Consider the following 16,579-nt stretch of genomic DNA (forward strand, 5'->3'; position numbering starts at 1 on the left):
GACTCGGGAACTCAACTCCTACCCCGGGCAGCTCACCTATCCCCTTATGCCCAGGGGAAAGGTATCAAGCCGTTTGACAGCAGATGCTAGCTGTCAAACCGGCTTTTACGCAAAACAGGCGGGAGGCAGCAAACAGCTGCGACCGACGAAATCGCCTGCCACCGGAAGTCTCTTATGGAGATACCTTATGATCTGAAATTCCTATAGATAATAAGAGCTTATGAAATGGAGACGTTTAGAACATGTTATAGGTGTGTATGATAGCCATAGATGGAAAGAAGAGTTATAAATAAACTCAGTCACAGTTAAGAAGTGAGGCTATTTGCCTTGATGGCAAGTTAGGTGGCACTATGGGTATCCCTTGAAGATGCCCTCTATCTTCTTGGTCATCTCCAATTGTAGATGATGGGCAGAAAACAGCTGGAGCTTAATACCCAATAATTGAAAAAAGAGTTTTTCAAAAATATGTCCTGAATTATGGACTCTGTCAGAGACTAATTGATTGCAGAAACTTACAGAATTTGTTGAATGAATAAGCAAGGGAATTGGGAAAGAGCATGACTGGGAATGACGTGGGCAAACTTTAAAAAGAAATCCATAAACATTAGAGCGATGTCCAGATTTTAACACATTGTGGCTCAGTTATTAAATCCAAATTTAGACGAATTTCTTGTGGGCAAAGGACAGAATGCAAGAAGTCAGAGGATTTGCAGATATGAAGCTTGGTAACACAATAAGTGTTGCATGAAGAAACATTACCCTTGATATAAACTTTATCACGAGGTTACACAAGTCACAGAAAAGGAGATCAGTGTTTCTCCAAAATGCCCAGCTTCTATAGCACAGATGCATGTTCTTAAGCATGGATGGATATATAGATGGATGGATGGATGGATACATGCATACAAACATACATAGATACCAAGATAAGCAATAGATAGCTCAAATCTTCTACAATCATAACGATTTTAGAAATAAATGGAAGAAGGTATTGATGCTAATAATTGGAGAAATAAGAGCCAATATGCTGGGTTATGTATTTTATTTTTTACAAAAAAAATGCAATGAAGACTGATTGTGGAGGACTTCTCAATACATTTCTTTAGGCAGACTAATTGTGTATTTAACATTGGTAGCAACACTTTTCTGCAACCTGGGCTCCAAGAATAAGATTCTTTGTGCAGAAATTATGAAAGGCTAGGGTCTATGCCATTACAAAGACATCAGGATAGTTTGCATAGTTAATATAAGTCACCCAAGGTTTATGTAAAATGGAAGCAATAAATTGAAGGTGTACCTCTTGAGAGATAATGAGGTTAAGACTATTAAGCTGTTAGACTCCTGGGAAGATTATATTAATGTCATTATGGTCCCAGTGAATATATGGCTTGCAGTCTGTAGCCAGTCTATTCCCAGAGCTATTGAAACATGTAATTGGAAGACTATTTAGTTCCAATAGAAGAGAATATATGTATTTCAGAGTTGAATTGTAGAGTCCTTGGTCTCTCTGAACACCAAGCTCAGAGCATCATGAACTCCACAGAATATTTAGTTTCAGGGATTTCAGTTGGTTGCTGGTGCTGAATTATATAGTTTTGTGCATTTTTCCTAAATATAAAAGCTGGCTATCAATAGTCTCTTCAGGTTGGACAATTGAGAATTAAGTGAAATTTCCTATGATGTGAAAGCCAACCAAGAGGTACAGCAGTAATTCAGTGCTATTTTGAGCCCTAGCTTAATCAGAAATGATTAAATATGGAATTTAAATTCCGGTTGACCCAGCTTCTAAGCCCTATTGCATCTTGCAAATCTCTTTGGTCTCCCAGCTGCACTAATTCAACTTATGATATAGGGGTGGATATGTGAGAAGGAAAAGAAGAGGATTCTGTCATCTTCTCTTCCAGCCCATACTCTGCTGCAATTCCTCAAGTGTTCCAGCAAATTCAAACTGGATTAATGCAGACAAAAGCCTTTGGGGTGCATTTCATCTGTGGTTCCCCCTGAACTCATTGCTGAAGCCTTTTTAATTGCTTCCCATATCCTGATATAACAGTATATTCCCGTATCAAAAATCTTAGCTTAGCTTATGAATCCCCCAATTGGAGTCACTGGCTTGATTGAATACATGTTCCATAACCTTTGTGCGTTTATTCCTATTTGAACTGTTCTGGGTGTTTTTGATTTTTGATTCTGTAATGAGAATCAGATTCTAATTTTGTTGTATCTGGCTGAGAAGAGGAGGCACATATTTGTTTTTTCTTCTGTTCAGTTGTGTCTGATTCTTGGAGACTGCCTGGACAAGTCTCCAGGCAGTTTTCTTGGCAAGGATTTTCACAAGTGATTTGCCATTGCCTCCTTCCTAAGGTCAGGATTACAAGTCATGGTGTCCTGGTTTCTAGTCTGATACTTTAACCACTATACTCAACTGGTTGTCATATGTTTATCTACAATGTGTATTAAAATGCTGATGTGGAAATTTGCAAACATACTTCATACATAAGAGTTATTTTTATCAACACAAGAATCTCACAAAAAATATTTAACTGCTATTACTTTTTAAGAAGCAAACATTGACTTTTATCAATACTGCATTACTTAATGTACAAGCTAAGGAAATATGCCCCATGCAAAAGATGGCTACTTTTTGTTAGAACAGAACAGAACAGAACAGAATGACAGAATTGGAAGGGACCTTGGAGGTCATGTAGTCCAATACCCTGCTCAGGCAGGAAACCCTATTCCATTTCAGACAAATGGTTGTCCAATCTCTTCTTAAAAACTACCAGTGTTGGAGCATTCACAACTTCTGGAGGGATGTTGTTCCACTGATTAATTGTTCTGACTGTCAGGAAATTTCTCCTTAGTTCTAGGTTGCTTCTCTCCTTGATTAGCTTCCATCCGTTGCTTCTTGTCCTGCCCTCAGGCGCTTCAGAGAATAGCTTGACTCCCTCTTCTTTGTGGCAACCCATGAGATATTGGAACACTGCTATCATGTCACCCCTAGTCTTTCTCTTCATTAAACTAGACATACCCAATTCCATCAACCATTCCTTATAATAGGATTGAAAATGAAGGTGGGGTTTTGGGTTTTTTTAGAAAAAGTGAACTTTTCCCTTTTCTTTCTACTTTTGACTCCTTAGAATATTTTTTCTCTTTCTGTGATTCCTTTACAGTTGATGCACATGCAGTCTGGTTATGAATACCTCTTGTTACAAAGATCTCTGTCCTTTGCTTGTATAGTTCTTAGATGGTTCTTCCATTACACTCACTCTGTGAGTTCTCATCATTCCAGGCAATCTTCTCAACTATTTACACAATTGCTTTTCAGAGCGTTCTTCCAAAGCCAGCCCATGGACACACAGCATCCCACAATCAAATGTAATCCTGCTGTACAGTCTTTTTAAAATTAGTTTTTGTATTGTAATTGTATCAAAGTGCTGCTTTTTGCACAATAGTTGAAAACAGACCAGATACTTTACATACAGTATACTCGAAAAAATAGGAACATTTTGAGAATTCAAACCATCCTACATCTTAGGCCTAAAATAATACTGTAAAATGTGAAATTGTTCTTAAAATATTTATGGATTAAAATTTTGCTACTGTATATTATTGTATTTGGGTGGGCAGATTATGTTGTGGGAGTAAATGTAGTTATTACACTTCAAGACTTACCACACAGATATAAAAATAAAGCTCACAAAATTTAAGGCTAATTACTTCTTAAAATTTATGTTAAGGCCTTTGTCACTGATAACGTGGAATGAGAATAACATGTTTATATAAAAAGAAAGAAGTATTTTTCCACAAAATGAAATATATTATAAGCGCTATCCATATATACCCAACCTAAAAGTGGGTACCTGATCTAAAGCCTTGGAGAACTCAATTTGGTAAGTGTATATTTTCCTGGAAAGTCAGTAAGAGATGTGAATCTATATTAGTGAAATTCATTTTGTCTCTAAATGAAGAAGGCACATCATTTGTTCCACTTATGAGTTGCAACATGCTTAAATAATTCTAAAAATGAGCTGAGAGAAATGGAGTTTCATTCATGCAAGTTTCATTTGTAATTAGCAGTTGGCTATCATTGGGAAATATTGACTGAATAACCAAAGAAAAAGAAACTTACCTAGTAAAGAGATCATAGCAAAGGACAAAAAGTTGATCCAAACAGAAGTAATTGAAGCAGAATGAGCAGGAGAGAAAGATGTTAGGAAAAGAAAATTCAAGTTGAATAAGCAATGATTCAAGTTACACAATGATTCAAGTTCATTACATGGTACTACTTATGCAATATTTTACAATAATATTGTTCCAGTTTACCGGCAAAATTGACTTAAGGGCAGACCTTGGGGATGAAACCTATTCTTAAACTGGGAACTACCTGTATATAAGTTGATTTTAATTCTCCGTAATTTCCTGTGCATTATCTAAAAGTAGAATAAAGCATCTGTTTATAATCAGAGTTTCTGTCTTTTTAAATATAGTTTAGATCATCCTTTTAAAATAACATAAAATTGCAAATAAATCTAGTTTGTACTATTTACTACTGATGTTCATGATAATATAATGTTAAGGTTTACACTTGGCTTAAAGGATCTGTCTGAAATTTAATATATTGGATATATATATATATCTAAGAATCTAAGTGGATTAGAAGAAGCTTATTTAATATGTTGTCATCCCATGGGATATGAAGATTAATTTGGATAAGGCTGGGCCATTTTTCAGAAACTTGTTTTTCTGTAGGAAGAAAAAAGACATGGAAAAGTAACAGATTGGACCATACACATAGCTTTCGTCAGTCTAACATTATCACTGAGAAAAATGTTAGCAAATTTATTTAGAATGGTTTGTGCGTGTATGCATGAACTGAGAAATATGTGCATATACACAAAATAGAGTTGTGCTTATTCTATTATATAATAGCATGTTTCATGTGGAACTAGCAAAACAATGCTTATCCATTATGTGGAAAGAAAATCAGTTTTCCATACTAGCTTTATTAGATTGCCTACCAAGAGTTACTTAGTTTCTCTGAAGGGTTTAGAAACTACTATAAAAATTGAAGCTTTTTTTAAAAAAAATTGTCACATTTTACATTGTAAATGTTAACTAATATGCTGCCTAATGAATCTGTGTCTTTTCACAAGACTTAAGTGCATATGGAAGGCAGTCGCTTAATCATTCCAGTGAAGAGTTTTGATACATTGGTGGATATACACTTGTAAAATACGTAATTCTCATACTATGTTCAGGCAATAGAAAAACTGATGATTGCTGAAACCAACTCAAGAAAAGTCTTTGAAAACTGTACCTCAGATGCAAACCCAGTTAATGCTTTCAAATCATGTTTGAAACCTACAAGTTATTCTTATGCCCCACAAGTTCAATGCCAGTTTAAGGCAGAACAAGGCTGGAGGAATATGAAGTATAATGTAACATGTAACCAGTGATATCAGAGACACTTTTGTCTAAACTTCCATAATTTTTGTACATCTATGTTACAGATACATGGTACATTGAATGATTTCACTCTATATTATGAACATAAATTTTGGGGTGGTAACCCCTCCATAGTACCAAAATATTAATGATTCAAAACTGAATTTCTAAATAGTAACCAAAACTAGCTAGAGATCTTATGTATAAATAGCAAAGTGCATTTAAGGAAATAATTTAAGGAAATAATACATTCTAAATGAACTAGGAAACAATACAAGTAGTCCTCGATTTACAGCCACCCACAATTCGGACCAGAATCTTGGTGATTGAGCAAAGCAGTCATTAAGTGAAATATCATGTGACTGTCCACGTGACTGCTTCATTCCAACAACCACAATCCCGGCACTCCTGGTTATGGTCTTTAAACAATCATGTGGGTTATTTAGCAGGTGGAGTCTTAGGTAAGGAGCATAAGGTTTCTTGGGATGGGAAGCTCTACTCGGGAGCTGAAAATCCTGCCTGCTGAAATCCAAATAGGATTTTTATTCCATGAGCAAAGAGAGACTCATGTGTGGTCTGCACCAGGCTTCCCAGACTTCCCTCCTCTCCCCCCCCCCCAACTCCTGATGGATCTTTACCTTTCTGGGCTGACTCTCTGCTTGAATTTTGGCTCCTTTTACCTCAGGGGGCTGGCCAAAAGAGCTGCCTGCTGAATGTTCCCCTCCATGCATGGAAAGGTACTTCTTCAGTGGGGTGCAGGAATGGAATCCATTTCTTCGGCCATCAAAGGAGTTCACCTCCCCTCTAGGCACAGAAGGGAACTCCTTTGGCAGGGTATAGAAACAGCCACAATCTTTGGGATTTCAGCTCCTTTTCTACGAAAGATTCATCACCCCTCAGGAGGCAGCTCTTTCATGCAAAGACAAAAGGTTTTCTAGGCAGTTGGTAGCAACTTGCAACCGTCCCTTTTAGTTCCCCCATTTCCCAGCTTCTGTGTAAGGTGGCAGTGAAGATCAGAGATTGCAATCCCATGATGATGGGATGCTTGGTAACCTGCACCTGCAAGCAGGTTGTCAAGCTCCCAGATCACCATCATGGGATCAAAGAATGATAATGCAACATTTTGCAACTGTCAGAAGCTTTACTAAAACACCCTTTCCAAGGCTATCATAATTCCAGACTGTTATTAAACATATAGTCATAAATCGAGGAGTACCTGTATTATATCACAAAAGTATTCAGAAACTTTGTTCCTCTTCTTACTGTGTACAGATACTTCTGTCTCTTGCAGAAAAGCCAAGTTCCTATTGTTGCCTGAAGTAGTAAATAATGGAATGTTATACAGTATTTATACTAGCCACAAAAATACTACTCCGGAAACACATTGGTACCCAAGGACTGTAGAGTTTTCTCCATGGTGGATTTAACCAGCCTGCTTAAAATACATGGCATAAAGTACTGGATTATAAACTCTTTCTATGAATAAAAGTTTGGCTATTGTTTTATTGGGCTGTTGTACATTTTATTTAATGAATAAATAAAATAAAAAGATCCTCCCATCCAGTAAGGGAAAAGTGGGGGGGGGGTTTTCTCCTTCCTCCTCCCTTGCAAAAGAATTGTTCATTATCTGAATAACATGAATGGTCACAAAGAAGTCAGAGGACAGAAGAGGAATTTATCAAAATCCATCAATCCAATGTCTTTCACCAGAAGCAGCCTCCACTATAATCACAAAGTTCCCAGAAATTTGAAAGGATTCCTTACACATACAGCAAAGCAGCACTGGATAAAATCTAGAGCTCTCTATAGCAATATGTGGGACCCACAAAGGAAAATCCTGAAGACCCTTAATTTCTAATCAAAATATAGTATACCTTCATCCCTACAGGGTAACTGGGACGTTGTATGCATCTTATGTATTCCATTATTATACAGGTATTATAGATCCTGTAAGTCTTATCCTATTATGGAATTTATAACTGTTTTACAAAGCATTTTGAAACATAATTTAGGGAATTTCCTATTTTGTGCTTTAGATTTCTGTGGGCTTCGATTTTCTGCTACACATTTCTTTCTTGCTTTGGGTTCATCATTATTCAAGATGTTTGAGAATAAGGGGGAAAATATATGCCAAATATAATAATTAATCATAATCAGAGAGAGAGAGAGAGAGAGGTTGCAGAAAAATGTTATTTAGCTGAACCTAAATATACCTTTAGGTTTTATGTAGTAATGTGATCTTGGAATATTAAGCATAAATAAATGGAATCATATTTGCATTGACATTATTATGTAAGTTTCCAGCGACCATTCAGAATTGGTGGGAGTCGGGTGACATATCATTTAATATACTATGATTGATTTGCCAGGCCATTTAGACTGAATTTGACATTTTTATCCACTTATGGAGTCCTTCCCAAGGACCTGAGATAGACAGATGTTGTTTGATGGTGTAAAACATATTGTTGCTGTTCCAAGTAAAGCTGCCTTTTGCAAATGACTGATGGAGATTTCGTCAGTGCCAGTGATGTTCAAGTATTATTTGCAATAGTGGTGGATATCTGTAGGTTGAGTGTAGGCTGAAGGTTCACCTTCACCCTTGTTCAAGTATTATTATTATTTCAACACAATATTTTTCCAGTGTTTAGAATAATTATCCTGTCAGACTGGCAAAATATTAATGGTACTATTACAGAATATGGAGTTAATAAAAGAAGATATCTCTGGATTTCAGTTTTCATCCTGATTTATAATCTGCTGCCCCGATAAAGAGCATCTCTGTCTTAACTCAAAGTGTGTTTATACTCTTTTTTGCAACTTTTTTATTTTCAAAACTCATTTCATTCAAGGAAGCCAGGACACATTCAAAATATGAAATACTTTAATTGTTGTTGATGCAAAATGGACATGTTTCATAAACTTTGGGCTACAAATGCTCAAATTATTCAGTCTCAGCCTTTTGTTTCCAAAGTTCCTTTATTGGATAATGCGGCCTTTTCCTTTCTGCATGCAAACTCAATACTGTTTGTTCATTTAGTATTGTTAAGTATTGCCCTAATTTATTTTCCTTATTATAGGCAAGCAGTGTTACACCAAAGTCTCCTTCCACTGACATCTTTGATATGGTTCCGTTTTCTCCCATCTCCCCAAAGCCGTCAACACCTACTCGCAATGGCACCCAGCTTCCACCAGTGCCCAGTAGATCTACAGACATCAGTAAGTTCTGGAATGCCTTGACATAGCCTAAAGCAATATATTCCTACTGTGTAGTCATTGCCCAAACCAACAAGCTAGCTAAAGGATAATTATTTGCTAGAACATCTTACCAATGTTGCATCCTGGATATACGTTTCAGGGAAAAACAAGAAAACTAAAACTAAACCAGTCCCAGGATCAAAGGCAATGCTCTAAAACACGGGGCCCCACCCCCCAGTCAGTGGACCTGCACTGGTCCACGGCATGCCAGAAACTGGGCCGTGCGAACAAGCGAAGCCTCATATGCAGGTTGCAGACAGCACACAAAACCACAACACACACACACCGGTCTACAGAAAAACCTCTCTCCCCAGAACCGGTCCCTGGTGCCCAAAAGGTTGGGGACTACTACTCTAAAATTACAAGCTGAGAAGAGCTTTTCATAGTTTGCCCTTTGAGAATACAGCATAGTGCTCATTGCAAATTTGAGTTGTGGGGGGCATTTTGCCAGTTGTTCGAGTATGTGATTTTATATATGCTCCTCCCATCATTTTCTGTTGACTATGTTTTATTCTTTCTAGAGAGAGACCTTTTTGGAGCAGAACCTTTTGATCCATTCAGCTGTGGAGGAGGAGATTTCCCTCCAGACATCCAATCTAAGCTAGATGAGATGCAGGTAATTCTAAATCTTTACAATTGTGTAAATATCAGATGTGAACACTGGAGGAAATGTGGTAGATTTAAGCCAGGAAAAAACTTATCCAACCCTCCTCCCCCATCTATGTGTTATACCTACATATATTTTATAGTCTTTTTATAAAAGAGGGAATAAAAACACAATAAAATGTTCCTTACACATTTTAGTGCTAAATTTACTTATCTGTTAAATATAAGTAATGATTCTATACATTTTTTATATTACCTACATATATTTTATAGTGCTTTTATAATAGAAGGTATATAATAAAAGCATGATAAAATATTCCATATGTATTTTCCAGTGCTAAATTTAATTATCTGTTAAATGTATTTTATACTTCTGTGCATTTTATTGATATTGCTAGCAATAATTCTATTATTTCTTCTTTGTGCTTTCATGGATATGCAGCGTCAGCGATGGTTGGTATATTATTTTCTCCATATGTTTCAATTCATTTCTACTAAGTTACATCATGTTGTACATTTTGTTGTAATGATGGCATCTGTAATATGTGAGTTGGTATCTGAGTTCCTACCTGAATCCTGTTAAATGTTTCTCTTATAGTATATATGTAACATTTTGAGTAAAAACTTTGGGCTAAATCGCCGAGAGTAAAACTGGGAAATGTCTTGCTCGCTCCTTTTTTCTAATATTAACTTTTTCCTTGACTGAATAAATAATTAGCCTCTTGAGACCTAATTTAAAAACTTACCTGTATAAAGGACCACTGTGTATGTGTACATCTCAGCTATAATATAGGTTTTTACCTACCTATATAATATCATTTTTAGAACCATATAGTACCTTTTCCAATACCTATATAACCTGATATCTAAATATAACTGTACATCTTTGTAGGATGAAGTCAGAAGTTATATCCCTTACTCTTTCTCTTCCATTGTGAAAAGAATATTTCTACGCTCTTTAGCTCTTTAGTATTTCAATTGTAAAAGAATGGGACGGTCTTTCAAAATAAGACCTCCATAGTACCTTTCCTTCATGTATATTTTTAAAAAAGCATTGATGTAAATGAATTGTTCCCGAAGCATGATTGAATGATCTTGTATCTTGAAAATTACTTTGCAAAAAACTCCTTGGCTAATTCTAGTGCAGGACACTTTGACATATTAGAGCATTGAACTACTTTTCAGTTGGTTGTGCCCACCAACTACATCCCAACATAAAGTGGGTACACTCCTGGTCCCGTCTAATAAACTTTGTCACCTTATGGGATGGAAGAAGTGGGCCAGCATCTCCTCTCCTATGTTCCAGAAATCTGGGAAAAACTGGCTTTAAACCTAAACCTGGAGTTGATGGATTACAGTTTGTCTAAGGCCTCTGATAGATTTTTGTGGGTTGTAAGATTATTTCAGTATGGGCTTCCATTTGGTGTAATGTGTTTATGTGTTTTTATGGTGTTTGTTTTTTCTAGTTTTGTATGCTACCCATGTTAAAACAGATGTGTTTTTTTCTTCAAGTTCATAAGGAGATCTGAAAAAAGGGGAGCAGATTAATTGCACATTAGAGAGGTGTTTTGCTCCTGCAAGCACTTGTCTTACAAGCATTTTCAAAGAATACATATCTCAACCAATAGTTGTAAAATGGGGACATATCCATGATCTCACTTGAATACAGGTGATTAGAAAAGAAAGGAACTGGCAATGGGGATAGTTTTCATGCAAGTATACTATTCTCCTAAATACAGATAATCCTTGAGTTACAAGCGTTCACTTAACGCTCATTCGAAGTTACGTGATAAGCGCCCCCTAGTGCTTACGAGCAAGTCCCGAAATTACGAATGTTGCTGCACCACGGCAGTCATTCACCCTTACGAGCGACCATAGTGGCAATGCAACATTCACCCTGGTTATTCCCTCCCTCCCCACCCCCTCCCAGGTCTCTCTAGGCACCAGGCCTTCAATACTCACCCCGCGAAGATTGAGATCTTTCGCTTTCTTGGCTGCTCCAGGCCTTTGGTGCATTCGCAAAGAATAGAGGCCTAAAGAAAATACAAGATCACTCAAGATCAGTGGGGCAAGATCTCATAGTACTTTAGGCCTCTGTTCTCTGCAACACAGAACGGAACTGAAGCTGTAGGACGCTTCCACATGTGTCCAGAGGCTGGATCGGTGCTCCAGAGGCCTTTTCCAGGCCGCTGCCACCTGGATCTGAGGCCGAGGGATGTTTCAGTGGCCCTCCGGCGGCCCGTTTCCAGGAGACAGATGCCTGGAAAAGGAACCCGGCACCCAGATTGGGCTGCGGGGGGGGCTGCAGAAGCATCTCCCGGCCTCAGATCCAGGCAGATCCCCACTAGAAGGGCTGCAGAAGTGTTCCCCAGCCTCAGATCCAGGCAGCAGCGGCCTGGAAAAGGCCTCCGGTGCCCAGATTGGGCCACGGGAGCATCCCCCAGCCTCAGATCCGGATGGTAGCAGGAACTGCAGCAGAGAGGAGACGGGTCTTTTCAAAGTGAGTCTGGCGTGACAGGAAGGGAGAGGGAAGCATGAGGTATCTTAGTGGGTCTGGGAAGCCTTGGGGTCCTGTTCCATCACTAGGCCCTCCATGGCCTTCCCCACCCTGTGATATGTCATGTTCACTTAACAAGTTGCGTGCATCTTAACGAGCAAGGGAGTGATCTCATCCGAGGTACGAGATTCACTCCCACAAGTTTTCGAGTTACCAGTGGAATGGGCAGGCTCCATTGCACTCGAAACTCGAGGACTGCCTGTAACAGATGGCTGGACAGCCCTTCAACTCATCAATAGAAAAGGGGCAAAATGAAGCGATGCAGCTCTGAAAATTTGCTTCATTCGAAGTTTTGCACTGTATGTCACATGCATACATGTATTGTATTAATTGAGACTTCTGCCATTTTTGTCTCTTATGTCAATAGATGCCTGTAAGAAATATACTATTTTTTTCAATATATCCTTGTCCAGGATAGTCCAGAATCTTTTTTATTTGGATAGATTACTTAGAGCTAGTTAATCCAAAAGGACTTTTCTTTCTATTGTAAGTAGTGCCCATTACACACAGGATATATGACAGCATTTCCCATGTGCCTCTGCCTCTTAGTCTGGATGAGTAGGAATGGAAAAATACATAGCAAGTTACATGGTTCATCATTCCCCACTACATTAATAATTAACCCCATTGTTAATTGTAAAGACGTTTGGAGAGTCGTCATCCAGCCCATCCCCAGTTGCAGGAATGGTGCATTAGAAAATGATGAGCAACAAAGAGCAAAATAATGAAGACTGTTGGCTACTATAGCAGGCCACATAAAATTTCTGCCTTGTAGTTGAAGATCTACATATCTTGATGCAATATAATGGTCAGATGGTCTATTATGAGGATGGATCCCAATTTCTTAAAAGCTTTGGAGCAATCTAGTCTGGCTTGAAAGCAAGCATAACCATCATGAAGTCAAAATGTACCGGGGGGGGGGGGGAAGGAATCTCCTTTCTCTCCAAATGTGTTGTGCAAAGTATGAGACATGAGTAACCATCTACCCAATAACCAGGAGAAACATATATGTAAATCAGAACGGTGCAAATGTTTTTAGGTCTGAAATTACATGAGATTATGTTTTTTAAGACTGAGATACTGTGTCTTACTTTATTCTCTGTTCTTACTCTGTTCCAGGAGGGGTTCAAAATGGGACTGACTCTGGAAGGCACAGTGTTTTGCCTTGATCCTCTAGACAGCAAGTGCTGATTGTCAGGAATAGACATTTAAAAATATACTATCTTTCTTTATTTCTTTTTACAAAAATTTAAAATGTATTACAAATATTATTGATGTGCCAAAAATGTTTCTCAACATGTTATATCTTCTGTGAGATTTGCTTCTTCAAAACTCCAGATAAGTTGCAGTATTATTCCTGTGAAATGAAACTTTACTCATGTACAGAAAGCTAAAATGAAATCACACTGCTGTTTGTTTTTGGTCTTCCATATTTTGCAAGTCATTCTTTGCATCTTTTGGTGACTCACTTGTACAGCATGGGAACCCATCATAAACCTGTGAGAAGTCTTTCTAAAGTCTTTTTCTTGCACACCACTTTCAGACATCAAACAAGCATTTGGAACTATGATTGAAAAGAACAACTTTTAAAATAAAATCCCTACGATTGCTTTCTTAATTCCACACAAATACTGTTGCCAATATCAAATAACATTGCACGCCACCCAGATTCGCCTGGCAGCGAGATGGGCGGCAAACAAATTCAATAAATAATAAAAAATGTGAATGTTTACATACTCCTGTAAACAATTACAGTGAGACTGAGAACCATAGTTCCAATCTATATAACCTGCACCTATATAGCATAGCTTCCTAATAAGTTGTTATTAAGGGCCACAAATTAAGCTAGGTTTCTAATGAACTGCTGTGCCCCCAATTCATGATAATTTTGTGAGTGCACAGCATTTCTGAATTAGAAGTGTTAAATGTTAAAGGCAACCTCTATGCTTCTCAGATGCGTTGTATTTAACGTGCATCTACTAAATGAAACAGATTGTTATTTTTACAGTTGCGATATCTAATCTCTAATAATGCCAAATATTAATATACCAATTATTTTCTATTATTTTGTAATTTTAAAAGCAGTCCCTAACGATGTATTTGATTAGATTTTTCACATTCCAGAGGGTACTTGGAAATGTATACACATCTGAATTTTTCAGTAACAGTCATATAATAATTAGCTATTTTGAACAAACACACACACACAAACACATCCATGTGTACATAGAAACATTCCCAATGTTCCACACTATTTTTTAGAATTGAGGCCCAACCTACGTATTTCTCAGCATCGTTATTTGCAAATCCTATTGTGAAGGTTAATTAAAGGTGTGCATGCTAAGGGCACTGCTTGTGGTGCATGTTAAATTGCTGTGTACATGGCAACTTCTCACTTTTAATTGCAAAGATTCCATTACAATAGTGATGGCATTCAAAAACCTAAACCACACATATTTTAGAACGTGATCTGAGGCCACTGATGCAGTTGTACTGTTTGGATATAAGAGCTTTGTTCCTTTCAGCTGCCTTGGGTTGTCACCTGATAATTCTGTGCAAAGCACTTGGAATATCAGGGCGACAAATGGACAAACAATTTCATTTTGCATTCTAACACAAAAATTACAAAGGAATATCACGTGAGAAATAGAGATAAAAGAAATTTAAGGTAGGTTTTTGATGAAGGCAAATTATAGGTTTATCATTTTGTAAGGGAGCTCACTACTGAGATAATGTACTACTTTGTCTCTGCATAGCAATAAATGAAATTTTGGTTGTGCATTTCTTTGTATTCATAAATTAAGTTGCTTGTTCATTTTGGGTTTTTTCCCCCATTTTTACCAAAAGTTTGTTCAACATGTACAAAAAAAAATAATTACCTTTCTGGGAAAGTTTTTCTCTCCTGTTAGGACCCTTTCACTATAAAGAAGATGGGGGGAAAATGCTTTTTATATGTAAAGAAAGGTAAAGAGAAGTGCTCAGGAGAAATGGGAAAGAAACATAAGAGATTATTTTGCTCACTTTATTTTTCGGGAGAAAACACCCTAATGGTCTGGTACTTGGTTTGCAAAATAATAGTTTTTGATGTTATATTGCAAGGTTTACATGCATATTCACAACATAAAAAAGAAAGCATTTATATGCAATGGTATTTACCTTTTAAAGCTTTGTTCCAATCTCACAAAATACTTAAGCAGATGCCTAGATAACCTGGAATTCTTTACATGCTTAAAATTAGACAGCTGCCTAGCTGTATAGCCTTACTGAGTACTTTCCTATACTCTGATTTGTGTTAAGTCTTCCTTTATTATTTGGTTCTTCCTTAGTATTTGCATGTATATCTATACCTATGCTCTGAATCCAAAGAGGATGGAATGCATTTATACAGTGCTTCTGATTTCCCACTTCGCTTCTGGCTACAGATCCTCCCATCATATTAAATTCCATTCCAGAAGGCTCCATTGTTTTATGGGGTGTTGGGTAGGGTGAGAAGAAACAGAGCCATTGGGAATAACAGCAAATAGAAAAATGACTCTTTGGATATTGGCCCATGTGCCTGTCAATATAGATATATATGAGATCCACTAATGAGTAGAATGGGCTCTGTATCATAGACACATCAATAGTTTTGTTCATCAAATAGTATTTTGCAGTTTGTACAACAAGGATGTTTAGTAGCCATATGAATGGCTTTTTTAAACAAATAGAATTTGTATTTTTATCATAAAGAAAGCTTTACGTAATAGGCATATATTTAGGGGCCATTTACAAGGGATGTAGGAGAACATTCAGAAAATATTTGCACCTTTTAAAAAAGCTTTTGTTTTACTGATTTTTATGGAAATTGGTTTGCAGATTGCTAAATGCAATTGAACTGATTCAAAATCAGTCCAAGAACGTCTAAATTAATACAGCAAGAAATTACATTTTTAATGAAAACAGTTTTAGCGCTTTAGTTGAAATTTGTATTTCTATGTAATCCCAACTGTCTGTTTTATTTTGCTTCAAATAAATGGTTTAATTAAACTTGCATCATTGAATGGAATCTTTATTTAATATAAAGACTGGGGGGGAGGGACAGGCGGGGGGGGAGTGGCATATAGAGACCCAGCATAAAGCCAGAGGTTAAGCTGCTGGAGGGAGTAGGCAGATCCAAGTTCTTGTTTGTTCTTAAGCATGGCAGCAATCTGGTTAATCTTGACTCAGTCACTCTCTGTCAGCCCAGATAAGTATCAGGCTTTTTGACAAGATGGCTGAAAAACAAAACTCCCTCATCATATCATGCATTGATAGCTTGGCTGTGAGGCCAGAGCAAACACTGTGTAAAACAAGGGGACACTCCAAGCAGAACAAATACTAAGAAAAACAACAACTCCATGAGGAGGTTGTGGCAATATCATTGGGATGTTTAAATCAATATGCATACACAATGTAATCACGAAAGTGCATTAAAAATAAAGTGAAGTGCAATATTTATGCATGTGTGCTTATTTGTAAGTTCTTTGGGGCTATGCATAAATCATAGAATATATGTCGTGATTTATGTAAGTTCTGCCTTTACACTCTAATCAAAGTAAACTTGCAAGAATAATCAAGTCCGAGTTGAAACACCTATGAATGAGATGAACTACAGAACTTTGTCCGCAGGATACATAAAAGTAGTGATTTAACTAGAAGGGAATCAATGTTATGTGTGGTTTCCAGGGGTTTTTT

General features: G+C 37.2%; 1 protein-coding gene across 1 annotated transcript in view; it reads left to right on the forward strand.

Moving 5' to 3' along the window:
* The window catches only part of GULP1 (GULP PTB domain containing engulfment adaptor 1), a 63,135-nt gene extending 50,055 nt beyond the window's left edge, over positions 1 to 13,080 (forward strand). Inside the window, exons 8-10 of the mRNA XM_015825261.1 lie at positions 8,526 to 8,664; positions 9,225 to 9,319; positions 12,986 to 13,080. Coding sequence (XP_015680747.1) covers positions 8,526 to 8,664; positions 9,225 to 9,319; positions 12,986 to 13,057 — 306 coding nt within the window. The 3' untranslated portion in view covers positions 13,058 to 13,080. The remainder of the gene's footprint in view (positions 1 to 8,525; positions 8,665 to 9,224; positions 9,320 to 12,985) is intronic.
* The last annotated feature ends 3,499 nt before the right edge of the window (positions 13,081 to 16,579 follow it).

This window comes from Protobothrops mucrosquamatus, unplaced genomic scaffold (assembly GCF_001527695.2).
Source record: "Protobothrops mucrosquamatus isolate PMUCROS unplaced genomic scaffold, P.Mucros_1.0 scaffold2575, whole genome shotgun sequence".
NCBI classification, from domain to species: domain Eukaryota; kingdom Metazoa; phylum Chordata; class Lepidosauria; order Squamata; family Viperidae; genus Protobothrops; species Protobothrops mucrosquamatus.